General features: G+C 43.1%; 2 protein-coding genes across 2 annotated transcripts; both read right to left on the bottom strand.

The window, feature by feature from the left end:
* Positions 1-215: 215 nt before the first annotated feature.
* Positions 216-27,761, bottom strand: LOC308058033 (ankyrin repeat domain-containing protein 26-like). Its single transcript, XM_080412044.1, has 16 exons — positions 27,528-27,761; positions 23,890-24,128; positions 22,901-23,050; positions 21,885-21,918; positions 21,515-21,653; positions 19,362-19,575; positions 17,049-17,232; positions 16,447-16,593; positions 14,299-15,252; positions 13,500-13,612; positions 12,942-13,083; positions 10,789-11,070; positions 9,853-10,088; positions 8,863-9,094; positions 2,231-2,276; positions 216-724 (listed from the first exon to the last, which is right to left on the bottom strand). The coding sequence occupies exons 1-16, from the start codon at positions 27,558-27,560 to the stop codon at positions 576-578; spliced, it is 3,294 nt and encodes a 1,097-aa protein (XP_080268170.1). The 5' UTR covers positions 27,561-27,761; the 3' UTR covers positions 216-575.
* LOC308058072 (uncharacterized protein) lies at positions 24,124-26,179 on the bottom strand (the record flags this gene model as incomplete). Its single annotated transcript, XM_080412081.1, is given in 6 exon segments — positions 24,124-25,412; positions 25,416-25,450; positions 25,453-25,756; positions 25,759-25,797; positions 25,800-25,873; positions 26,131-26,179. Coding segments are annotated over 6 exon segments (723 nt in total). The 3' UTR covers positions 24,124-25,190.
* Positions 27,762-27,884: the final 123 nt, after the last annotated feature.

Raw genomic sequence — 27,884 nt, forward strand, 5'->3', positions numbered from 1 at the left:
TCTCTTGGCACTGCTACACACTCACAGTAATGTTAAACCTAAGGCGCATAAGGTGACAGCAACGTAAAGTGCCCTGTCCTCCAGCATGACCACTGGTAAAGATTTCACTTTATCGGCAGAAACAGTCACGGCATCTGGACTAAAGCAGCAGGCTCAAATCACATCAAACGATGTCCTAAGCATTAAAGTAACACTGGAAACATGAACAACACATAGGGTGAAAGGATTAAGCAGAACAAAGGGAATGCTTTCGTTAAAACACAGAACATCAGTGGAGAAAAAATAAAGCTTCTACGTTGATAAGAAACATTCTGACAATTCTGTCACGCTCAAGAATCAAGGTGAGTCATTCTGCTAGTCAGAAAAAAACAGGTGTGCTTCTTATGGTGAGTGCAAAATAAAACACCTATGCATCAATAAACCAACAGGCAAGTGCAATGTGCTTGACATCCATTTAATAGAATTCACATTCGGACTGCAATAAACACATTTGCACATCTGAACTGTGGGATGAGAAACTATAGACGCGCTATGTAAACAAAATCCTTTCCGGAGCTTTTTTCCCAGCATTTTGTTCAAATCAGGTAATTTTTGGTTAAAACATCGCGGTACTCCTGTACTGCCCTGCAAAGGGGATCCTGGTCAACGTGGATACTTTTTGAAGATCCATCGGAAAATACCATGGGAGAAGCTCCAGCAGATCCAGCTTCAAGTTCAGCAGTGGCTAGGGAGAAGAGAAACAAGATTCCGGTGTTGCTTTTACACTAGACAGGGCCAAATCAGTCACTATGAAAACATCATGGATAACTGGAGAGACTATAATCCAGAAAGAGATTTAAAAACTTCCAAGGGATCGTAACAATCAAAGGGCTACGCACAAAGGAAGAAACAATCTTTTTCCACATTTGCTTACCAGTCAACAGTATTTCTAAAGCCAGTGAAAGAAATTCTATAGGCTACACAGCGAACGTCTTCAGGGAATCCACAAATGACTCCGGCTTACACCAGTGCTAAACTAAGCCCCCCTGCAGATCTCTCAAACCTCCAGTATCTGTTTTCCTTGAATGTTCAAAGCAGTGATTTATTGGAACTCTACTCCTAAAAACCAGCTTCTGCCTTCTCTGTGACAAACTTAAAAAGAATCCGCCGGTGAAAACGCAAACACCTTTGCAGTGCAGTCAGGCCAGGACAAGTCTCCTAGCCTGGCACTTTCTTTGAGGGGCGTCTTTGTAACTCACCCTGGCAAAACCCTCTTTCCTCCACAAAAACACATACTCAATGACAGCAAGCCCACCTTTCCTGTTCTTCTCCAGCCACGTTTTTCAGACAAGGTCCTGAAACCAAACGCACTCTATGACACCTAGCAGATGCACAGTCAGGTTCAAAATGCACACGGATGAAATGCAACGGCTTTGTGTCCATTCGGACACATGGAACGAGCTGTGAAGCTACAGCTGAACACTCTCTGTATTACTAAAAGCATGCAGGAACAGAAGGAAATTCTCGCAGGGGCTACCTGCTTTGAAATAGCACCAGTCACTGCAAAGCAAAGCAGTGACTCTGGAGGAACGACTACCCTGAAACAGGTGGAATTCCTCTTTCGACACCTGGCCTCATATTATAGAGCATGTTTCATGCTATGTGTTAAAAGCATTCAACTCATCTTATGTTTGCCTAAGTGCTATGAAATGATCTTTTCCCAAAGAAAGGGTATCTTTCATATCACTGATTACATTTTTCTTGCTTATTCAAAAAAGACTGCAACATATAAGCTACAAATACAAGCAATGAATAAGAAATGGCAAAAAACCAAGGTCCAACAGCAGAGAAGTGCACGGTATGATTTAGTGCGGAATGCAACTGATGCACATGGAAGAAGCAGTGATGGCTGAAGTCTATAAACGTCTTCTCTCGGGGCTTCTTTTACGTTTGACGTTTGTGCTCAAGGATTCACTCTAGAAAAACGTGACTTCAGCTTACGCCAAGTGCACCCGTGTAGAGGAAGTGGGTTAGTTTTCTCTGCACTTGTCTTTTTCAGGCAACTGCATAACATTCTACACAATCTTTTGGTAAGCAGGAAATTTTCACATTCAAGTCTAAACTGGAAAGCTAGCAGAAAAACCTCCCTGTGCTTAGCACAGGAACTTCACAGCTTTCAAGCCATTATGTTCAAGAGTCAGGAACACTCCTCTTTTTCCTTAAAAATGCCCCTAACATAGTGACACATTACCTTGTTTAAGTTCTTTAGCGATTTTTTCATCTAGTTCCTGCCGTACCTAGAATTATACAGAAAATACAGTTAATATTTTAACAGTTACATTTTTCTAATATTAAACTTCTAAAACATTCTTAAAAACCACACATAATGAGAGAAAACCTAAAAATATAATTCCAAATAGACACATCTTGGTTTGGGGTTTGATTTCTACTGAAGAGAAACTTTTGGTCAGTCGGGCTGCAGCTGCCTCATTGCTCAGCAACGTTAACAAAACAATTTGTAACTCACCAGCTGGATTATTACTGGGCATTTAACAAAATACACAGGAAGAAAGCAAGAAAGCCTAGCGCAGTTATTGCAGTGAAGGTATGGCTGAAGTTTATCATCAAACACACAAACAGAATGTCAGCTACATGCCGAGATAGGTACAAATGCCACCCACAGGGACAAATCAGCCAGTTGAGGCTGGCTTCTGCAACTTCACAGAGAGAAGAGCTGCACCAGCAGCTGCTGCAGGATTGACATACACCATTTGTATAGAAAAAAGCGTGTGCCAATATTCTTCTTTTCTCCACCTTAAGATGGGAAATTGAAAGAGCTCCTACAGATGATGCCAAAACTTCTTTATTGTTATTGCAAATACCACGACACGCATTTATAAAAACATAAAAGCACACACAATTTTTTCTTGCAAACTGTGTACTAAGAAAAGATAACCACAGCTACAGCTTCTACGCAGCGAGTGCTGTGGGGTTTATTATGTAGCTGGAATCAGCCTGGATCACTACAAAGAAGCACTTATGCCTCTTCTCCCCTAGAAAGTGGGTATTGTTACCAATTAAGTTATTCTCACTTATGATTCTGCCTTCAGAAGCCTTCACAAGAAGGAATCACATCTCTTAATTTAAGAGTCACAGTCCAAGCGCTATATGCTGCTGTTTACATTTGATGATACCTGCTACTCCTACATTTTTTCCATCAAATTTGTGACACACAGAAGTGAATTTCAAAACACGTATCATACAGCTTCCAGGGCTACGATGGCCATGAAGATGCTGCAGGGCTTGGACCTCATGAGCTATATGGAGAGGCTGAGAGCTGCAACTGTTTCTTTACTGGAGAACAGGAAAGCTCAGCGGGACCTTATGTATGTGTATAAATACCTGGTGGGGGGAGTACAGAAGATGGAGCCAGACTCTTCTCAGCAGTGCCAAGCAAAAGAACAAGAGGAATAGGCACAAATCCAGATAGAGGAAATTTTAACACAAGGATTTTTACAATTATTATTTTTAAAAAAATTGTAAGCATGGACAGACACTGGAACAGGTTGCCAGAAAAGGTTGTGGAGTGTCCATCCTTGGAGATGTATAACACCTGGCTGACAGAACAGTGACAAAACCTGCTGTGGCTGACCCTGCTTTGAGCAGGGGTGACGTTGGACTAGATCATCTCTAGAGGCCCCTTCCCCTCACTCATTCTGCGACTCTCTTGATTTTAGTACTGAATTCCTGGGGGAAGGAGCATTTATTTTATGAAATGAGCAGACCCACCTAGCAGCATAACAACAACAAGAAGAACGGAAACACTGCACAGGGTACTCAACAGCACAGAGAGAGCAAGAGCCTCAGGAAGGAAACCACTCTGCTTACCCTCACAAGAGGAGCAGTAACAGGCAGTAACTGCAAGGGTCAAAGGAGCGGGGCTGTAAACCAGCGAAGCGGAGGGAAGGGCTCTCTCTCCAGGAACACAGGGATAGCTGGGACCACATTCACTAGATCCTGCAGGAGAAGCACCACTCTGTGATACTTCATTGAAATACTCTGTGCCAACAGAGCTGCATGAACAATGGAAAAGGACCCCCCAAATCTCTAATTGTTTTCAAGCAGGTACAAGCAGAAGCAAAATTCTGGGGAGAAAGGACCCCCTAACTCCTGAGACGAGACACAGGTAACAGAAAAAAGCAGGAAAACTAATGCCTAGACCAAAATACGGCCCAAACCCAGGACCAATCCCAAGCAAAGACGTAGTAGTTAGTGGTGTTAGAAGAAACCACTTTCCCTGGTTTCCTGAGTCTTCACAATGACTAGAAGGTCCACAGGACCCTCTGCAACATGTACAAATCAATCAAGAGAAGAAAAAGGTCTTGTTTTCCTCTTCTTCATTCCATCAATGTCTTTGTGATTCTCATCCATGTCTGAGGGAAGAGAAATAGGTGGAAGTAAAGCCAACACACTGATTTCTGAAAAAGGAATAATGAAGAGCCAGGCAAAATACACCTCCGAGGACCTTAACTTGCCTCCACTTTTCTCCTTCCCCCCAAACCCCTGGGAAAGGCATCACAGCTGAGTGTCCCAAACCTCCTGAGCAGGCACTTCTCACCTCACTGCACATCTCTTCAGGTGGTAACACACCAGGTGTTCACTTGCAGCAGGCACCTTCTCAACAGTTCTTTTTTCAGAAAGTGGTGTTGACTTACTACTTATCCACACAGGCTGCTTTAGCACAGAGTAAGCTGGATCCTGTAAGACTCCGTGAGATGATGCTCCGAGTCTGGAGTACCAGTACTGTTCTGAAGTTGAGATCCTAGACACAACTGCTGCGACCACCAAGAACTTTTTGTATATCAGAAGTGGCAAGGAGGGTAAACCAGCCTACTCCTAAAGCTCAAAGTTCCATCATAACAGATTAAATCCATAGACTATCATCTCACAGATGGTTAACTACCACAGAAGCCATTGCATTACATCTCACAGATGGTTAACTACCACAGAAGCCATTGCATTACATCTCACAGATGGTTAACTACCACAGAAGCCATTGCATTACAAATACATAAAGCAGAGAAGTCCCCTGCAGCAGTCATTCTTTCACTTGGACAAACTAAAGTTCAAAATATGCGCAGTGTTAGGAAAATGTGAATACAATCAGTAAGTTTTAATCAAAACCTAACAGCATAAACAGACAACATTTCCAGTATAAAATACCATCCCAACATTAAACAATGCTGGCTGCAAACCTTGCCATGTATCTGGCTGCAGAGAAGAGAGACGGACAGATTTTTGATGAAGGAGCTGAAAAAGAAAGAAAAACAGCCTGAAGTTCACAGGTCTTCAGTGAGAAACAAGAACGTGGCCTACATGTAAATGAAGCAAGTAAAAAAGCTAACAACAAAGACTGCTACAAGAGTGCAGAAAGCCAAATCAGAAATGGAACAGAAATTGGAAGATGAAGTAGGAAGCAGACATTTCCCTTCCCACATTAAACTGGTTTCATTTATCCACTGATTCACCCTGGTTGCAGAGTTCACTGTTCTTGTCTGTCAAGACACCCATGTTCATTTTCACCAGCCTTTGGCACAGCTGTTAGGATTTAAGCTTGACATTTGTTAAACCTAACAACAGGACTCCAGTCCCAAAACCTCCTTGCAGCACTTGCAGGAGACATTCCTTGCCTTAGTCTATGGACTAAGGGAGCAGGTCTGAAATACTGAATTGCTAGTTGCTACGGTCACTGTCTAATTACATGCACAGAATTTGTCAAGTACTTGTAATTTATTCCACATTACTGAAGCTCTAATACAAATAAAAAACACCAAAAAAACCCCAAAGACATTGCATGTGATTGGGATTCTACTGGTTAATAAGCTTGTGCCAATATGAACTTTTTTTGTATTTTTAAAGATCCTTTTGCACTTCAAGGTTATTCATTTCTGTAGCGTATATATTTGATAAAGGGGAAGGGGCTATACTGTAATGGAACACATTTCTTTATGCTTTTTTAAGAATAACACGCTCATTTTTTGCTGAACTTGTGATATGACCATCTTCAACATGTACGGCTCTATGTGTAATCACTGATAGTCATGCTTAATGTTTAGGAAAACGGTGCAATCTTTCAAGCCTTTAAACACCAAATTCCTTAGTTAAGTCTAAAGGAGAAACTGTGTCCACTTGCTAGTGAAGCACTCCTTCCTCTTGTCAGCATCATTTACCAGGGTTTTTTCCAACAGCTGCAGGACCAATGAATACCATCATTTTGAATAACAGCAGTGTGAACTATTTTCACCTCTTTGCCCCTGAAGCTATTTCAAAGCTTCTGCACAAACGAAATTCACACAAACATCTCCCTCTTCAGAATGGCTGGCATGTTCCCTACTTCCAATAGCCCTTCTCACCTTGAGGAAGCTACCACAAGGAACACCAAATCTGCAGAGAGCTTTGACTAAAAAAAGAAGCCTCAAAGGACTGCCTGAGGCACACTGCAATTTCAGCTTCTTAACTCCCTGTCATTTAGAGCTTCAGTGGCAGAAACATGTGTCATCTCCAGCCAAGGCAGCACTGCGCATCCTGAATTTAAAGGCAAGGCAAATTCTGTAGAAGGGAACCAGGTTAGTGGGAAAACAAAACTGAGGCATAACTGAAGTAAACAGTGAAGTGAAGAAAGGGCTGTGTCAGAGAAATTCTTCTGTTTTGAAACAGTCTGCTGAACAGACAGAATACCAGGCAGCACAACCAGCAAAGCATTTCAAAACAGACTAAAACTATAATCTCTGGTTTCTTCCCTCATGCTCCAACTTGCCTCCTGAATGGCACGGGACTCCTGCGGAAATGACAGCACAGACTGTGCATCTGGTGATTTTGCATTTGGAAACTGATTGAGATTTGCCACCCGTTATTGTATGCAGAGGGATACATGCAGTTTTTCCCTTTTGTTACTTCCTGACTTCAAAGTCTTACGTTCCAATTCAATCCTCTTTTCTCAGATGCATGTTATGCACATGACATACTGCACCCGACTGAGAACAATTAAGCCCGCAGTTCTAAGTGAAATACTCACCTAGTCCTCCAGCAACTACTGCACCTCTGAGAACTCAGTTCCTTCTTCTGAAGGACTCCAGAGAAGATCAGGTTTTAAGACTTCCCTGAATACACTGAACGTCAGGTGACTTGAGGCTACAGGCAGTGCCACTACAATTAGTCTCAGTTGTTCCCTAACTGGTGATTACAGGAAGAAACATCATAAAGAGATGTGCAGCTGGATTTAGTAACAGGGAGGTTATTCTTTTTTTCCTGTTTCTTCTTCAAAAAAAGAAACCACAACTGTTAAACCCTTTTCTTTTAAACTAGGACAGCTTTTTTCCTAGAAGGGGGATGGTTTCCTCCTTTGCCTTTTTCTTCTTGTAACATCTCGCTCCCATCTCTCTCTCTTTTTCCCCTGCCCTCACGTGCTCCCTGCTCCCTGTCCCTCTTGTTCCCTTGTCCTGGCTTTCTCCTTACTTCAGTTTTGTAGTGGATCCCTGAATTTCGCCTCCTTTCTGCTGCTTGCGTGCAGAATATTCCCTGCAGGTGGTACAGTACTAATTGCCTCCCACGTTCTTTATGCAGCGTTACGTCCACCCCTCTGACACAAAAAACACATTCGCAACGATACAGAAAAGTTCATCTCTTAACTGCCGCTGCTACGCACTACCTACACACCGCTTTGTCCATTTTTGTTTTGTTGTTTGGTTTGTTTTTTTCTTTTTCTTAAGCCAGGCACAGTATGCAGACACGTTATTTAAATGGATTCTTTCCAGTGTAGGTGGGACCACCGAACCGAGATAGACTTAAAAGTGAGCGAATGCTTCTCACATTCATTCAACAACAGAATATGCGAGGGACAGACACCGACTGAACAGGCAAGCTTGCCCATGCCTCAGTCCTATGCTAGGTGGGAAACGGATTACAACGACTGACATCTGGTTTCCAACTCTCATGATATCACATTTACGTGATATTACGTCTGTGAGGGATGTGCTATCATGCTGACTGCTAATTACAGGGCATACTTTGACCAGAGGTATGCAGAGGTTGCAGCTTTTTACCAAATTAGAAAGCTCTGTAGACTTCCTGAGGAGCAGTTACATATAACACCACATAGCAGGACCCACAAAATCAAATGCCTCCTATGCACAGCATACGTCCCACACTCAAGTGAGAAGTTACGTGTCCTGTTCATACCATCCTAGTTTTGAAGCATCCCTTTGTTGGTATTGTACTAAAACAAGTTCCGGTGAAGAAACTGCTAGCATGAACATCAGTGAAGGAGGAAAAGGTGTCTCAAAGAAAGATGTCTGATGGGATTTTGCACTCATCATAAAGTTCACTGTTTTAAAAAAGGTCATCCACAGAATGGCTTGGGTTGGAAGGGACCTTAAAGATCATCCAGTTCCAACCCCCCTCCCATGGGCAGGGACACCTTCCACTAGACCGGGTTGCTCCAAGCGCCACCCAGCCTGGCCTTGAGCACTGCCAGGGATGGGGCATCAGCACTAAATTTTACTGAAGAGCTTCTCTGGCAGCTTCCTATGCCACAGTATTCTTCATCACAGTTTCTCTTGCAAAAGAATGTTGTTACGCAGTCTGTCATTTAGATCTCAGTATTTTTTGGTCTTTGAGCACTTCTGGAAATTTGTATAACCCTGATGACCAAAAGTCTTCGTTTCTACCACCTAGTTGTGTACTGTTTTGATGAGCAATTTGGTTTAGCATATCAGAGCATATGGTTTGGAACTAGAAATGGATTCTAACTTTAGACTGAAAAGCACAACCTTGCTTACAGATACTCTTCAACACTAGTTGAGAACAGTATTTAAAAACGCTTACCTTAGCCACATAGGCTTCAACTCTGTTTCTTGATGGTAACGTATTCACGGTCGGGGTTAGGAAGCTTCCTGCTAGATTTAGACTTCTATTCAGTGCCGGACTGTTGCTAATATGTCCCAGTTCAGTTGAATACAGAACTGGACCACTGACAGCGCTGCTTGCAGTTAAAGGTTTGCTTCTATGGCACTCCTGAAGGAGCTTATTGTTGGCTTCTGCTAGTCTCTCATTAGCTCTGAAACATTCAGAAGCATACAAAGAATTATCTTTGGTAATAAGACTTCCGCAAAGTTACCCTCCAGGTCTTTGATTATTATCTGACTTCTGAAAGTGGAAGGGATTAAGAGAGTCCAAAAAAATCTCCATAACTGGATCTGGGTTTTTTTTGGAGAGCCTATTTCTAAGTAGTCACTCTACCTGCAAGAAGCAGCAAGAGTTAACCAATACTTTGGGCTTCTCAGCATTAAGGCCTCAAAGCAGTCTGTGCACACCGTGTGTTTACATAGCTCTTCCTGAAAGGTACATCACCTGCATAAGAACTCTGGGCTACCCTTCCTTTCCCAAAGAAAGCTGAAACCTATGACATGCGACTAAAATGGAAGCCAAAAGATTTTTGTTGTTCTTCTTCATAGCATCAAATGCCGTTCTCTGAAGGGCCTATCCTTATTCAAGCAGTAAAGGACATGACATTATCTTTTCTGCCATACTTAGAGTAAGAAGAGGAGATTAGAGACTGGCAAAAAGGCTGCCTGGTAAAACAAACTCAACTTCAAAAATATCCTATTAACGCCCATGATCGGTGCTGTTACTGCTGGAACACTGAAGAGAAATGAAGATAGTTCCAAAGAACAGGGGGGACCCTTAAGGTACTTTCATCACAAATATGCTATCTTATGCATAATGCTGACCAGATGTAGAAAAGGTATTTAATGAAGAAAACTGCTTGAGGAAAAAGTAGTATCTTATTATCACCCCAAAAGAGCAGGGACTTACCTTTCCAGTTTTTTTGCTAGGCATCTTCCATTTTTAACTTCCTCCAGGTACAGGTCTTTGTACTTTTCCGCTTCTGCCTGTGCGGATTCTTTTTGAAAAATACTGTCTCGTTGGGTATTTTTTATCCTGTCCAATTCACGTTCGAGGTCTCCAATTCTGTGTTCTAGCTGGTTTGTCAGCAAAGCATGACGACTGGCTCTGATTTGTTCTAATCTGTCCTGGGAGGCTGCCTGCATCTGAAGTAGATACACACTTTCAACCACCGCAAAGAAAAAGAGAACTCTCCTCGCCAGTCAATTGCGTGTGCCCAGTTTCAAGGGCCCAGCTCTATTCAGCGAGGCAACTGTGCCTCCTCACTGCCATCAGCGACCAGGGCACAACCCTGGAACTACCACACCAAATGATTCTTTTCATTCAGAAAGAACCCCCATCTTAGCACTATTACTCATCAAAGCTACTGATGGAAGAACACTATCTCTGTAGGACAGGGCATAGCATTCCTCAAAGAAATCATGGAGATGCCGCACCCCCAGCCCCCACCCTGCAGCTTTGGTGACTTCTTTTCTGAGCGTTGCCCCTTGTGCAATGACTACGGAAGATGTGTATGGCTGGCTGTGACAACTCTTAAGTTGCAATACCCATTCAAGGATAAACAATGACAACAAGACCTAAACAATGAGAACAAGACCAGTGGGCAGTGATACCCCTCCAAGAACTGCAAAATGAAAACCTACCTCGGGCAAGTTTTTGATTCAGGGCCTGCAGGCACACTGCACGCACATGAAAGCATCTTGCCCAACCATATTCCCTTCTCCCACTGCCCTTCAGGAAAAACAGAAGTACAGCGTAACACATGGAATCAGGCACCACCACCACCCCTAAAAATGACAACCAAAACAGAAGTCTATAACAGACACACATAAGAAATTAACTTACCTGCAAAAACAGATTGACTTCTTGCAGTTTTTGCCTTATTTCTTGTGCAGCTCGTTCTTCCACCTCTCTTTTGTATTGTTCTATTTGGCTGCGATCCACCGTGTTAGTCTCCATATGGTGTTTGAGATTAGCCACCTCTTCTTTCAGCTGGCTTTTGCTCTTTTCCAGTTTTTCATGGCTCCCACGCATGGTGGACAACTCCTCTCGCAAATCATGATTTTCTGCTTCTAGCTGCATGCCTTTTTTAGACTCTATCTCCAGCTGCTGGGAAAGTTCATCAACCTGTAGACAGGAAAGGGGAAAAAAACAGGGAACTCAGAGGGATCTAAAATTAGTCAAATCTGTGAAAATTGGTAAAGGAGTTGGCCATCAACACTGTATTTATCATCTGCTGATTCAGTGTTAAAACAAAAGCGAAACCAGGCTCTTCTTTTAAAACAAGAACAGCTTTCACATCATTTCTGACAGCACTCCTCAGGTTCCCATCCTTCCTCAGTTCTGCAGTGGGTCACAGACCAAGAGGTACCAAACCAGCGGCATTACACCCGCAGGGCTAGGCTGAAAAGCACTAGGGCTATTCTTCTGCGAGATGTTCATACGATCATAGGAAATCAAACACACCCATACCCAGTTACATCACAGCCACATTCTGGTTTCATCAGAAAAAAGCCCCATGTATCATGCTTCAGAGGAACTGTCACATGCTGTCACACGGTCAAAGCTTCGTCACAGAACTGACAAGACAAGAAACGGATACCCTTTCCTTCCATTACGCTAATAGATCTGGAAATAGTGGTTCAGAACACCGCTTTTGCAGCAGTGGTGGCAGAAGACAGTCTCTTTAGGTCAAAGCTACGGTTTGTTTTCAAAAGATTTCCAGGAAATATCAGACTTCCCATAGGTCCCAATGGTCAACTACAGCTTCTATCCCCTTCTTTCCCCCTCCAGAAACATCCATCGTCTATACCTATTAACCATAAAACATGATATCCCATCATCTTTTGGTTTTAAAAAAGTGGGGGAAACCAGCAGAGTCAACACTTGAAAGTCTCTAAAATACGTAGAAACTTTACACTTATTTAAAATTGCTGAAACGTAATTCCATTCCCTGTCATTCAAAATAACTCTTCCAACAGGAACACAAATATGCTGCTAACCTGTGAACTAAAAATGAGCCACTCTCAAGGCAGTTGACTCATTCTACAATAGTATCTTCTAAAAAGGAGCATAACTTTGAAACACAGCTACTTTAGCAACAAATGAGCGGAGAAGCAGATAAAAGGTTCCATGCTACCAAACAGCCAGAGCAACCTCAAAAGCGTTTCTGGGTCTCCAAGACCAGGAAAGACGGACTGAGTCAGCTACTAGTAAGCAATAAGTTACTGCATTCATTTTTTCTGCATCACCTCACACTGCATCGTGCCCTGCGAAGCAAAGACACCATTCCGAAAAGCAAACCCCCACCTGCCTCCTGCTCAACTCGTGCCTGAGACAGGCTTCAGGGGGTGACCTTGGGCAAGGCCAACTGCACAGAGTTGTTCCGAGTGACGGTGGCGTTACTCCCCTCTCTTCCGAGAGGGAATGCATCCGTCGGAGCCCGACGATGCTGCCACGGCCTCAAGCTGCAGCCAGGCCTGTGCTGGGCCTTCACTGCTCTCAGCCCTGGCCCTCACCCATGGACGTGACGTCCCAGTAGGACTGCAGACCTGCCCATCCCTATGGACCGGCCTGGTGATCTGCACTCTTGGAGGACTCTGCTTACTGTCCCCAGAACTGTCCCCAGAACTCTTCTGCTCTTCTTGGTGAGGGCCTGTGGGGCTGATCCCTGGCCTGTGTGGTCACAGACCCTGCCAGCCTTGCTGTGGCTCTTGCTTTGCCCTTCCTCTGCAGGACAGCCTACCCCTGATGCGCCCTCGCAGATACTGCTGTGTACGTAACACTTCCATCTTTACCCCTAAGAGCTACATCAGTATTACAGTCGCCTACTACTGTGACCATAGAAGGAACATCAAAAACCAGCCAAATAATTTCAGAAATACAGCCAAGAAAACAAAAGTCAAAGTCAACAACATGAAAAGAAGTACGAAGAAAGAACAGAGGTTCCAAAAGAAAAACCACCACCACCAAAATAACCCAAACAAAGCAAAGCTCACCTTTGCTCTTAATCTGTCAGCTTCATTGACCATTTCAGAATACCCGTTCTTCACTTCTCCCTGCAAATTCAGCTGGGACAGTCCCCCTCTCGCCTCATACACCCTTAGTTCCTTCGTAGCTCTGCTCAGCAGCCTCTTCAACCTGCACAGCAAATTAGGCACAAAAACAATGAAGCAAAGAAACAAAACTGGACTTTTTCACATACTCTCATGTAAACAGCACAGACACGGCTTGCTTCATCTTTAACATGCTTGACACACCAGGAATTACCAGGAAAAACCAGTATTCCTGTGCCACATACGCTTGGAGAGTCCAGATTTCACCTGAAAAGAGGAATGAAAGACTCCCTTTTTGCCCGGAGAACTGCAGGGCAACCTGCATCTGCAGTTGTTTTGGCAGCTATTGAAAACTAGGGGCTGGTGTACAGAAGTACCTTGCAAGAACTAACACGAGGCTGGCATCTGCTCACAGTTAGGTACACCTATTTTTTACATTACAGTTCAATAAAACATGACTTCTACGCAGGGATACCTCTTCACCACGCTAAAAAGCCGTACCTCTTACAGTCTTTCTGCAGATCGAGGTTTCTTTTCATTTCTTGGTCCAGACGTAGTTCAACTGCGTGTTTCAACTCTACCAGCTTCTTCACCTCCTTTCTTTCACTCTCGCACTTTCAAAAGAGAAAAGAAAGATGTATCACACACACAGAGCACAGGAAAAATACCTACGTACCGTCTGTGCATCTGGCGCTCTCCACAGAGAAGCTGCCGGACGTCTCTATCCGGTAGCCACGTTCCACAGAATGCCACGGGACGGAATTCCTGAGGATATTCCATCCCTTCAGGTTTCACATCAAACAGACCAATACGTAACTACAGAAACAGATGCCCTCGCTGAAGCAAAGGCCATCCTCTTCTAGACAAAAAGGTGGAAAAGATGCTGGAGAACACTTTTGGCAGTGCCTCTGCTCACAGTAGGGATTACGTAGGAATGCACTTCATGGGCCAACACTGACCCATCTAAAGCTTTCATGGGATCTTCCACCAACCAGCAGGCAGGGGCTTGTGGAGGAATCTGATCTTTTGGAGTTCTTCAACATTTTATGAACTAAGTAAGAAGAATCACCTTTCTTGATCAAAGCTTAGACTTGGATACCTTTTTTCGGCTCTCTGCTTAGATCTGAGGACTAACATCCCGTTTGCCAAAACCTTCCGCAATTCCGAGAGAAACATAACAAACCAGAACAAATCAGTATTCTTTGGTCCCATGCACATAACATACCAGGTACACTGTAGAAACAAAATAATTTCAAGAATGGACAAACTTTAAATTGTTCTTTCTAAGCATATCCTTTACCTCTCTTTCTACTTTGTCAGTCTCGTATTCGAAGACTTGTTCCCTTAAATCAGTACACTTGGCATTTAAATCCTTGTTTTGCTCTTCTATGAGATAAATTTGCTTTTCCCTATCAGCTCTGAGTTTGTTCAGAGTATCATTAAACCGGTCCTGCACATCATTCACTACTTCTTCTTTCATGATCCTCTTGCTCTGTGTATCTTCCAGCTGCTGACGCAGTAAAGGGTTTTCACTCTGGAGCTGGGCCAATCGCTCCTGCAAGGACTCCTGTTTTATTACAAGTTCGCTTACTGGATCTTTCTCAAGTTGTTGAGCACGATCACATTCCTTTGCCTGACGCTGGGCTTGACTTAATTCTTTTTGTGTCATTTCTACAAGCAAAGTTTTTTCTCTGAGGGTTTGCTCCAACTGGTGAAGCTCATTTTCTAGCCTATTAGCTTTGCTTTCAGCTTTACACAGCTGCTGAGACAAGCTCTTGTTGGCTTCTTGTGTGTCGGAGAGGTCATGATGGAGCTTGTCTTGCAAGCGATGCCATTCATCACGTTCTCTGTGAAATCTTTGTTCAGCATCCTTTTCTGATGACCGATGACGTTCAAGTTCTTGAACAGCAGCATTCAGGCGGGAATGAAATGATTTGATTTCTGTCTCTAGTCTGTCTTTGCTTTCGTTTGTCTGCTCAAGTCTGGAAGTCAGCACTGCAGATTCTGTCTTTAGTAAGTCCAGCTGTGCATTGTACTGAAGAACCGTTTGTGTTAATGCTTCCTTGTTCAGTTTAAGTTCCTTTTTGAGAGCTTCATTTTTTTCTTTCAAGGTCTTATTTTCCTCTAAAGATTTTCCTTCTTCCTCCTGGTGCCTAAGTCTTACTTGATTGATTTCTAGCCTTAGCACAGCAATCTCATCTTGTAGTAACTGATTCTTGTACAACAGATCCTTTTCTCTCTCAGTGTTGGATTCCTGAATGACAGGGAACATGAATAAAGAGCCAATTGGGAAATGAATCTACAAAAAAAACTTCAGCAATAAACTGCATTTTAACATTTCTAATACTGAAGCATGACTTCAAGGATGAAGTTTCAGGCAATAAGCTACTCTGTGAACCCACGCACATGTACAATGTACGTACACAACGGAAGTGCAACATATCCTTAAAACCTAAATGAACATCCCAAATACACAATACCCCCTTAAACCTACAACCAAATAATAAAATTATTTAAAACATCTCAAGTGTAAAGCTTTTAAAATGACAGTGCTTTCTTGTATGTGCATGCCTTTATAATATTGCCTTTAAGGTTGAATTAGTTGTGCTACAGATCTGGTAAAAACAAGGCTAGAAAGGGTATTTTCCTTCTCAAATGTCTTCTGAACACTTATCCTTTTGTGTTACTGGAAGTTAGCTATGAAACTCAATCACCCCCGGAATGCAATAGTCCTGTATATTCCCTCTTTATTATATGTTTAACTTTTTTCGACTTAAACACATTCACCCTACATTTATTGGGCAGCACAGCCAAGAACAAACAAGGCTTCAAAGCACTGCACATTCTCAGGAAATTCAGTAAACTCTTTTCAAGATCTCTTTGAATACAGTGTTTATGGTTGCTTTTTCTCCTCCAGTTACTCTAACTCCTACAGAGAGTTGAATTCATTGTTGATATTCGATCATAAAATTTCAGTATGTGGAGGTGGAAAAGAAAGGCATACTTGAAGTAAGTAAGTTCAATAAGGGAATAACTAAAAAAAAAAAAAAAAAAAAAAAGAAGTAATGGAAACACAAACACTGTCAAACAACTTTCTTCCTGGTCAACCTTGACATAGGTAGCTAGGTGTCTCATTGCTAGAAACCCTAAAAAGTGATAATAAAATGTCTGTGAAATGACAAATAACAGATAGGTTAAGAAACGGGGTAAATAGTGTGTTCTATTAGTTTCCGACTTGCACAAGTAATTCAGGTACATACAGGAGTGATGCTGCTTTCCAGAACTTTTAAAGACGTAAGAGAAAACAGGAAAGGTATTTACACAGTTAAGTTACACCGGTAAACAGTAAATAAACCATCAAGAAACACGGGAAGTTATATAAGATTTGTTATGACTTTAAAACAAATATGGTGAAATCTGAATTATTCGAAAAAAAATATCTGCTTACCTCTGAATTTTTTCCTATAGATCTTCTTGTCTCTTCTTCTAGTTCCATTTGTCTCCCAAGGTGGTTGTTCAAAATTCCTTCTTGAAGGGCTCTGGCCCTCTTTTCCTGAGAGCGCTGTGTCTGTGTTTCATCACGTTCCTCTTCAACCTACAGTAATACAACTGCTTGCATCTCGAGAAAAATCAGAGCTAGCAATACATCTTCCCACTCTCCCCAGAATACCTGAAAAGATTTTTGATTCCCCACAGCTATGATAATCCACCTATAAAGAATAAATTTTAATTTTCTTCTGAAAATTTAAGAAGAAGAAATACAGGATGTTTTGTAGTAATTTCGAAAAAAGTCAGGCTTTGCCTGAAATACAAATGAAACCTAAATTCTGAAAAAGAAAAAAAGGATTAATAAACTGCAAAGCCAAAAAAGCCCAACAAAACAAAACAACAACAGACCAATTGTGAACCAACTGTTCTCTACTGCCCTCAAAATTTGGCAATAGTTATCCAATGCCTCTTCCATGAACAAAGCACCTCCTTCTCTAGGCATACTGGAATACAAGTGAAAAGAAGCAGAAAAGAAAGTGTTTAATTCATTATTTAATATACCTGTTTCAAGAGCTTTCTCAGTGTTCTTATCTCCATTTCTAAATTCCTTGAGTGTAACTCAAGTTTCTGTTTCTCCTCCCTTTCTTTACAATATTGATCTTCTTTCATTTGCAGTTTTTCTCTCATTTTCTCACAGAGCACTTCTACTCTGAGTCTCTTTGCTTCTTCTTGTTTCAAAGAACACCTGGGATGTAACAGAGTATTTGAGAAACAAAAGCACTGATACAAAAGTAGATGTTCCACATGATGAACTTGCAGAGACAACTCAAACCATAAAAAAACTTAAATGTTTCCAGATTCCATATTTTTACTGTACTTCTCAACTTTTTAAAGAATTCTAACTTCATTCCATTGTCCACGGTATCAGTTGTACAAAATACGGAAATAAACCATTGATTGATTTACCAGTTTTTTGTAAGGTTACACAGGGAAATGCACACTAGTGTGTACACTTCTGTCATAAAAAAATAAATCCTCTTCATATTAAAGCCATTATGTTGAAAAAGGAGTTTGTAGTCTCATCGGATCAAAGCATCATAAACTTTTACTATGGTTAATATACATTTTCTTAGTATACTGAGCCTACATATTACGGATTCAGTGACCAGAAGTAATACTGATGAATCAGCACGCCACTTATCTATGGCAACAATTTTTCAGCAAGCCTTCTGTAAGGCTGCCCACAGACAGAACAAGCAGTTTCTGTTTACTCGAGAAGGATGTCAGTGTTCAAAACCAGATTCAGAAATGCATGGGGTTTAAGCTGAATACGATTAAAACCAGGTTTAAAACCTCAGTGGATCTACCTCTGGGAGAAACTACAGCAATTTCATTTTGAAGCTGACTTACAAGGAAAGCCTTATGGAAGGTCAGCTTCTTTACCAACTGAAACAATCAGCAATGAGCACTGACATGGTAAAAAACGGTCCATGGTGTGCCCATGGTACCCAAACAAGAAAGCTGCTTTGTGTTTGATCATTATTTTGACTATTTTTTCCCATATATTCACAACAGTGAACAAGAAAAAAAAAATCAAGTGTCAACGTAAGGGAAGAACTGCCAATTGAAAGCCTGCTTTAGAAATTCTGCAAGACAAGAATCAACCACCACTAAAATTACTTGAAAGACTGACAGAAACATTTGTATTTGAATGGCGTATATTGCAAGGAGAAAGCTTTACATGTAGTTTCTAGTGTAGTTTCGCAAAAAGTGTAACTTTTGAAAGTATAAATTTAACGCTGCTTGGAGAATTCACTTAGAATGAAAATACTACTTCTTTATACTTGACAGATGTTTGAGGATTTTGAACACCTGCTGAAGTCAAACCCAGGCCAAGCTGGGACCGGCCTCGTCTTCCTCGTACCCCCCTCCCCCGCGCTGGGAGGCCCAACTCCCCCAGGCCCAGCTCCCGCAGCCTCCCCTCACAGGGCTGGTGCTCCTGCCCCCGGGCCAGCCCGGCATCTCCCTGCCGACCTCACACGGACTGGGCAAGATCTCCTGGGCTGGGCGGCCAAACACCGGGCCCCGGGCTCGAGACACAGCTCAGCAAGCCCTGCGGAGGGGTGGGCACTCACTGCCCCCAGTGCCCTGGCACTGCTGCCCTCCATACAGCCCAGGCCGCTGCGGGCCGCCCCAGCTGCCAGCTCACGGTGGCTCCTGCTGAGCTCGCTCTCTGCCTGGGCCGCTCCCCAGCCACGCCGTCCCACCGGGGATCACCACAAGGAGATCTCCCCTCCCAGGCCAGGGCTCTGCAGTTGTCCTTGCTGAACTGCCTACGGTGCCTGCTGGCCACCCCTGTCTGACGTGATGTCAACAGCGATGAGAAACCTCACACCTCCGGGTCTAGCTCAGGAGTGTGGGGAAAGGGGCAATCCCAAACTTGACCTTTCCAACAAACAAACAAGTAAGCAAACAAATGCTCTAAGCTCTGGTTTGACTTGCACTGGGTGGAGTTACCAGAAACCCTAGTATTATAGACCAACTGAAGCCGCAAGGACAAGATGAAAAAAAAATAAATCCAACCATCTCTCAGATCTCTCTTATAAGTCTGATTTCCCCATACACACTCTCTTGTTCTCTTCTCTTGCTAGCAAACAAAGTTAGAACAACATCCAGAACATTGTACATGGAGCTGATATCCGGACGTTTTTCTCCTCTCACATTATGTACCTCATAGCATAACTGGCCCACGGGATTCAAAAAACCCAAACCCAAAAGACTGGAAACTTCTCATCCTGTTGCCTGCACCATCAGTGTCTTTCGGAACAAAACCACTGACAAGATAATACATTATCAGACCACAAGTTTACATACTTAAGGCTTTGGATATCCCTTTTCCATTCTGCTTCTTGGTGAGCCAATACAGATTTCAAATCTTGAGTCTTCTCCGCTCTGAACCGTGACTCCCTCTTTTCATCTCCCAATTCCCTTACTTCGAGTGAGAGAGCTGTATACCGATTTGTCCCACGTTCTATTCTCTGTTCATATACAAGAAGTATGTTTCGCAGTTTCAACAAAGTAGCAGAACCTGTTTTGAGACAGAAAAGACACAAAGCTGCACAAATACTGCCCAATGCTGTTCAATGCTTTGCTGCATTAGGTGCAGGTGGCAGGTCTCGGTAGCGGGAAGGTCCCTGTGAGAAGGAGCCAGGGGTCGTCCCGTGCTGGACATGGACGGTTTCGATGGACCCACCGCAGGGCACAGCTGAGCCTCTCAGCCGTGCTGGCAGCTCCTCAGGAAAAACAAACGTAGGAAAGGGCGAAACCACCACACGGGCAGAGAAGGGGAAAAGCATGTGAAAACCAGCCCCGCAAACGAACACCCAGGTCAGCGAAGGAGGAGGGAGAGGTGCTGCTCCAGGTGCCAGAGCAGAGATTCCCCTGCAGCCCCTGAGAGAACCATGCTGGAGCAGATACCCACAGCGCAGTGCTGCGCAGGACCCCGTGCCAGAGCAGGCGGATCCTTCCCGAAGGACCTGCGACCCATGGAGGGCCCAGGCTGGAGGAGATTTTCCCCAAAGGACTGCAGCCTGGGGGAGGACTCACACTGGAGCAGGGAAAAGGGACAAGGAAGGAGCAGCAGAGAGAAACTGCTACGTCCCGACTGCAGACCGCAGCCTCCCCGTGCTGCCTGGGGAGGTGGCAGGGAAGGAGCGCAGCAGAGCTTGAGCAGGGGGGGTGCCGACGTGTCCTTCTCAGGTTTTGGGTCTTTGTTTCTCACTATCCAAATGTATTTTAATCGGTGGAGTCTGTTTTGCCAGTGACAGTCACTGGGAAGTGACAGCCCTGCCTTCACACTGACCCACAAGCTTTTTCACCCCGTTTTGTCAAGGAGGGGCAGTGGCAGCACTGGGCGGGGAGTTTGGCCTTCGGCCAAGGTTAACACTTGCCTGATGAAATTTTAGCATAGTTTAAGAGCCCTAGTAAGTGATGCTTATGTTTATATAATGCCTTGTGCATATATGCAAGCATCTTATGACAGTTGAAATTTGTTATATATATGTACTTATTATTTTTAAGCAAAGCCATTATTTTGCTGTACTCCTTGTCATTAGCTGTTGAGGGGTGTGCTGGTTGTGGCTGGGATAGTGTTAATTTTCTTCACAGTCGCTGGTACGGGGCCAAGTTTTACAGCTGTGCCGCAAACAGGGCTGGTAGCACGGGGATGTGTTCCTTATGGCCCAGCAGCGCTCACACAGAGCCAAGGCCTTTTCTGCTCCTCACCCCACCCCACCAGCCAGCAGGCTGGGGGTACGCAAGGAGCCGGGCCGGGACACAGCTGGGACAGCTGACCGCAGCTGACCCAAGGGACGAGCCATGCCACGCGGCATCATGCTCAGCATATAAAGCTGGGGGAGGACGAAGGAAGGGAGGGACATCCAGAGTGATGGCACTTTGTCTTCCCAAGTATTTGTTATGCGTGACGGAGCCCTGCTGTCCTGGAGATGGCTGAACACCCGCCTGCCCATGGGACGTGCTGGATGAATTCCTTGCTTTGCTTTGCTTGCGTGCGTGGCTTTTGCTATTGAACTGTTTTCATGCCGACCCATGAGTTTTCTCACTTTTCCCTTTCCGATGCTCTCCCCCACCCCACTGGGGTGGAACAAGTGAGTGGCTGTGTGGTGCTTAGGTGTTTAGGTGTGGCTGGGCTTAAACCACATCAGGGGGATATAAAGAAGAAAAAGCTCTTGCTGACTTTTGATGACCGCATTAGAAGGAGCTGAACTGTACTTTGCAAGAAACTGCTTCTCCAGCTCTGACTAGACAGAGAACCAATGATAATGTAAGGCACTTGGCTGATAATACAGGCAACATCTCAGGTCAGGTGACAGTTTCACAGCTTTTGAGGGGGATCTCTAATCATAAAGAGATACTATATCAAAAAAACAATACTTAGGAGTGCATACAAAGAAACCATGTTTTAAGGGGAACTTGTAACAGCTGAAGACGGTGACTTGAAAACATACCGGTATGATCCACACGAAGCTGTTCTAACAGCAGCATAGCCTCCTTGTAGGTTGAAGTTCGTAATTCCACATCCTCTGAAGTTGGGTCAGATGAGCGAGTTAAACCAGGGTCATCAGTTACTTCCACTGGGATGCTGACCTACAAAAAATACAGTACTTTCTGTAATTCCACTTTCTAGTATTACAGACCATTACAAATGCATGAATGATTCATTCTCTCCTTCACAGCCCACAGATTTGTCTCAAATACAATAAAGCTGCATACCAGCAGCAATTTGTACATCTGGTTGATCACTACATAAACACTGCTCCCATCTAAGTGATTAAAAGTTGATAGAAACTGTTTATCAAGAACTTCGTTTTACAGTACCTTGTTCTTTTCACTCCCAGTTGTTGCTGCAGGTCTAGAAAACAGAAATATATTTCAGTACTGGAATGCTTACATTGCAGTATGAATAATACCTGAAGTTCGTTTGAAAACCTCATTTCAGAAGTGAATTAAACTAAAATCTGGTATAGTAACTTCGCTAGATATAGTTCAAGACTGAAACAATTATTGTGTGCTATTAATGTCTACCGAAAGGCTAATTTTTCCGCAAAATATTAAGCAAATAGTTGAAATAACTGTTCCCTAAACTTCACGCAAAGTGACAGAAATCTTACAGCTACAGACATGTAGCTATACGCTTACGTGCATTCCCTGTTTAATACCAGGGGTTTAGCTCCCTTCAGTACCGAGAATCCTTCTCCTACAGGTCAAAGAACTGTAATTTTGGATTCTCTGGTGTCCTGGGTCTGGCTGGGATGCAGTTTATTTTCTTCACAGCAGCCCACACAGGGCTGTGTGTTAGATTTCTGACCAAAACAGTGTTGATAACACACCAGATTTTTAGCTAGGGCTGAACAGTGTCAACAACTTCTTTTTCTCACTTTGCCACAACCCGCACAAGTAAGTTCAGGGTGGGCAAGAAGTCAGGAGGGTACACAGCTGCAAGAGAAAAGGTGGAGCGGGGAGCAGGGCAAAAAATCCTGAGATACCTGCAGTGAAAGAGTGATGTTGCTTTTCTGTAAGTCTCTCCTCGCCCTTTTTAAACACATAAAATACTTCTAGGCCTGTGCACACACTCATGTAATTAATCAGAATTTGTGCACAGTGACCTTATCATTAACTTGGCCAGCATACTCAAAGCACTCTAAACAACAGCAAAGTGTTTGTCAACACAAAGTGCACCAGGTAGTGTGGTCACAAGAAAGAACAAGAATCTTCATATGCATCAGGTTTACAAAAAGCCTCAACACACAACAAAACCCCAAACTTGCCTCTAGCTCTTAGGCCAATTTACATCATTAAGTAAGTTTTGTTTTCAACGTTCCTTTTATGCATACCTTCCTTCATCCTCAGATGTTTCACTGGAAGTGCTATCATCCTGTACTTGACCATGATTGCCACTGGAAGAGCTCATCTGCTGATGAGCCTTCTGCTTTGAAGGCTGCCTTCTACTTTTCTTTGCAACTTTGGCATTCAGGGCAATTTTACTGCATTAAACAGAAAGGGGAAAAAAAAGTAAATCACCAAGTGAGTAGGCTTACAAAAAATATTTCTGTGAAACAGACATAAGATGATGTCCAGAAACGACTGAGACAAAAAATATCTACTATAAAAACACAGACTTGACTGCAAAGATCGTGGAAGATACCCAAGTACTTAAAAAACCTGCCCCTAGGAGTGAGGGGGACACGTGGAATCTGAGCTAGAGCCAGGTTAAGCTGGAATACCTATAATATCCATGTTACAGAAAGCATCTAGAGCAGAGATTCCTTTGAAGGACAGACAGGAAAAAACTCCTGCTTTAGGTTTACATAAAAATACGTGTGCCTTCTTTAGACTTTTGAGATTCGTTTGGTAATGTCATCTTTTCCCCTCTCCCGACAAAGGGCATATTAACTTAATGAAAAGGAAAACACCAACTGCACGGAGATCACTAAAATCACCTAGAAAAGGGAGTAGTAGCAAACCCCAGGTTCCTACTTTTCTTTTCTAGGTGGCCATTTCCTACAAAAATAACTGCTTTTTCCAGTCTTCAGTTCTGGTTTTGAAGATGCATTTTGCCTCAGTATTGACAAGGAAATCACAGGAATTTGGGTGGGGGGTTTATTTTTTATTTCCTTTTCTTTTTTTAGAGCAGGCAATAGATTTGAATATCGTGAGCGTTGTGTTTTCTAAAAAGACATTTTCTTCACTTTTGGAGAAGCAGTGGACTACTCACTATGGCTTTCACCACTGAGGAAACTACTTCACCTACCACAGTATTAGAAAACCTAAGACACTTACATAGTACTACAAATAAGAACTAGAGATCATTTCCTTAGCTTACCATTTCATTGGCATTTCAATCAATTTTGAGCTCTCCCCAGATGAAAAATTCTTTTTGTCTTTTTCTTCTATAGTGTTTTCATTCTCCATTTTCAAACAGTCATTCTTCCTTACAGTAATCTTTTGTTTCATTTGCCGATTAGTGATGTTGTCTGATGGTATATTTAATTTACCAAGACATTCCTGTTTCGCCACCGCCTGCACTTTTGAAATTCTTCGTTTGCTTTTTTCCTTCTCAACCTATAAAAAGAAAGTTAAGCTTCATGTATTTCTTAGTAGTTCTAAAAGACAGAAACACCACATCCAAGATTGATTAATTCAGGGTTTACCCCTGAAATAATATAACATTAGAGAAGCCTTTTCACAAAATTACACTACAAAGCGTATCATGTCATTGAAAGTGCTTTGAATTCACTCATGATTAAAGATAACAAGAATACAGCCCTTAGAAAGAAAACAATAGTGTCTCTTAAAACATGAGAACAACAATGAAGTGAAAGCATTACTGATGGACAAAGAGTTAGGAGGACTGCACAATGTCAGTTGTAACACCGCCAGAAAAGAATATCAAGTGGAACTGCGCTGGGCTCCTGCTCCCTGAACAAGGGGAGAAAAGAAAAAAAAAGATCCCAAACCCACAAACACAAATGGTTTCACAGGAAAGAGGAATTTTAGTGAAAGGCAATGAGGACACACCATGCAGATATCACAGCACATGAATTATTAGTCAAGACCCTGTTCAGAAGCTATTTTCATTCTTTGATTCAGAATCAGAACCGATAGAGTTCTATGGATTTCTTCTTAAGGCAATGTAGTGATAACTACTTGCACTGGAACCCAGTGCCACCTGCTGTTAAACTGGAGCAATAATGCATTCCGTTTTCCAAAAATGGGGAAAAAGACAACTCTCCACTGCTCTCTTTGTTCACAAGTAACATTTCCATTAGAACAAACCCCAATTTGTAGGAAGCATCCTCCTTTAATGATGAACAGCTAAAGTGAACAGGACCGTTGATCCAGAGCGAGATTAAAGAATAAAGAGTAGCAGGTGAACTACCTCTTCTGGCAGCTGTACCTTCTCTTTCTCCAAAGCCAGGAATACTATTTGCAGCATTCCTACCTTACCCTTAAATCTTCCCGTATCTTGGTTTAGTTCTTCATCAAGATTCCTTTTCAGCATGACGTATGATTGCTGAGCATTTGCAAAAAGACTTTCCATTTCTGCTTCTCCTATTTTGTCGATAAAGCAGTCCCTGGGAAAGTCATCACTAAATCCAGAGTCTTTTCCAAGTTCCCTCTCTGTTACAAAAAGTGCATTTTCACCACGTGGAGAAACTGTCTTATTGTAGGAATAATATCAGAAATGTCATCCAAAAGACTGGGTTTTAAGCTGTATCTCGGGGAGTATTCAGGACCTCCCACTACGTTTCTACTACTTCCATTTGCTAGAGGCACCTTTGTATCATCCATATTATTTGTGCAATCTTCTTCATCTGTACTCCAGGTATCTTCCATGTTTGCATTTCAGTTATCTTGATCAGGAAGGACACCAAGACTCGGATTACAGTTTCCATTTTGGGTACTTTTCCACCTAGCGTAAGTTTAATGTCTCCAAATTCACCTTTACTTTCTAAGCTGTTACTTGATTCTGTTGCATGAGATGAAACAGCATGAGAACTCTTCAGCTCAGCACTGAAGCCATCTTCTGACATTTCTTCCACAAGGGAAGGAGTTTTCCCACTTTCATTAATTTCACCAAGCAGCTGCTTTAGTTCTGCTGTAACGTTTTTAAAACTTGTTTTCAATTCCCTCTTCTCATTTTCAACCCACATTCTTGCATCTCTTTCTTTCCAAGGTTTTGGACTTAGAACTGCTTGTCAGCACCGTGCAATTCCTCATTTTCTGCTGTGAAATTTCTGATGTGAAAATTTCTGCCTTATCAGTGTGATTTTCATGTGCTGTTTTTTCTATCAAGTTGATAGTTTCTCAAATATATTTATCCTTAAGTAAACAGGTACAGACAGAAAGATTATCAAGAAAAATTACTACAGTTAATCTATGCAATTTCTGTTGCAAACTCATCCTATAATAGAAATAAAGCATTTTGAAAGCCATTTTCACTACAAAAATCAAGGGACACTAAATGAAAGGTTCACTGCATCACCATCTTCTTAACAAGAGAAGGACTCAGAGACAGCGGTTTCTTGGGTTAGGTTTGCCTAGGCATTAGGGTTGCTTTTACCTTTTCGCCTGCTTGCTTGCTGTAACTGCCGGCATTTGTCACAGAGCATGTTTATTTTTCATGTTTTATTGCTTTAATACCGTTTTTCATTAAAACTGCCAACATTTTTCTCACCCACCCTCCTCCCTCCATCGCGCTCTACCGTCTGGCATTGTACAGTCCCCGGCCACCTAAGCTAACCCAACGGGAATGAACATGACAAGCTTCTTACCGTTCACCACACAGAGAACTGGCTAAGGGAGGATTATTTCTTCACCCAAGCTTCAGAAATAATAAATTCCACTCCAAGGTGCAAAGGAAAGGATTTATTAGGGGAACCTGCCTGCTCCTGCCCTCATCCCAGGAATCAGGAACCCAAGCTCGCAGGAAAACCGCACCATGCCTTAACCCTACCCAGCCCCCTCAAGTCCCTGTCCCCACGCTCTGTTTCTCAACAGCTCCCACTGCTTCTGCCCCGTGTCACAGTCCTGCCCACACGCCCCTTCCCCTCGTGGTGCCTCCTGAAGAGGGCCTGCAGCCTTGGTGTCCCAGCGGGCTGAGACCGTCACGCTCCTCGCGCTCCTCTCGTCAGCCAGGCCCTGTTCTCCCGCGGCAAAGACCCCTCCGCTCACAAGAGGGAAGGAGCACCTCAGCCAGACACCACCTGTCTCACCCTCCCCCTTCCCAAGCTCACTGGCCAACTACTACCACCTTGCAACAGGCTTAAGTCCTGCGCTTTGCCTGCTAGAATTAGGCACGTCCCTCTCTCGTGATGCCCGGCTGTGGGGTGGAAATCATTTGCTACGCTGTCCCTTCGGGTGTTCCAGAGGACGCCAGACCCCGCTGTGCAGCCCTGCCCCGCACGCCCGCCACAAGCAGGACGCCTGCCTTATTCCCCTCTAGGATACCCTCCGAGAAAACCCTTTTCAAACACTTCACGTGGCCAAACAAGAGCGTATTTTGCAGAGGCTGGGGAAGCCTCAGAAAGGTCACCACATTTCAAGGTGTTCTCTTTGATCTTTGTCTTACAAAAGAGGAATACCGGCGTGTTTCATCAAACAGATCAGCATATTATAGACAAATCTCCCTCTTCACTTGAACGTGCATTTTGCACAGGCAATAAAACCCACATTTGGCTGCACTGTTTCTCAGAAGTGCACAAGAGGAAAAACACCCCTCAAAATGTAAGCAAACCAACTGAAAACAAATCAGTGTAACAGCAAGCATCCGACATAGTGACAAGGATTTAACCCCACCATAAGAAGACTGTATCCAACTTTACTTCAGACTGTAAACACAGCCTTCACCTACAGGACGTCCCTTCTGCATTATTCCCCAACTGGTACGTTTTCTTTACCTTAGTGTATAACACAGCCTACTGAATCAGACTGCAATCCAAAATACTTGGGTTTACATACCTGCACCCCATAATATTCAATGCCACCATTCATGTCTTCTTTTTCAGCTCATTATGACATATGAAAGGTAGATCCCGAGTTCTCACCTGCAGTGAAAAACCACACATTTTTATAAACAGTATGACTTAATACTACTTATTTACACCTAGAGTGCATCTTGAATCACCCTACTTGTGACAAAAATCTTAACATAAAATAAAAAAAATACTACATGCAGGACTGGCCATTTAGTAAAGGAGAAATCCTTCAGATGAGAGTTCTACGCCAACAGCAAAAACTTCCGTGCCATTCTACACTCCAGATGCTCAAGAGACAGCGTCACAAACTCCAGGCAGAAGCCCTTCACAACAAACCCTG

Source organism: Falco punctatus, assembly GCF_963210335.1.
Source record: "Falco punctatus genome assembly, contig: scaffold_23, whole genome shotgun sequence".
Lineage (NCBI taxonomy): Eukaryota > Metazoa > Chordata > Aves > Falconiformes > Falconidae > Falco > Falco punctatus.

Bases quoted from the DNA above. Each gene is read 5' to 3' on its own strand.
- LOC308058033 (XM_080412044.1), bottom strand. From the start codon at position 27,560: ATGAATGGTGGCATTGAATATTATGGGGTGCAG. The intron at 21,654-21,884 runs GTACTGTAAAAC...TATTTTTTGTAG, and splicing joins CTGGGAGTGAAAAGAACAAG to GTCAGCATCCCAGTGGAAGT. The intron at 13,613-14,298 runs GTAAAGGATATG...CTCTTTTGAAAG, and splicing joins CTGACAAAGTAGAAAGAGAG to TGCGAGAGTGAAAGAAAGGA.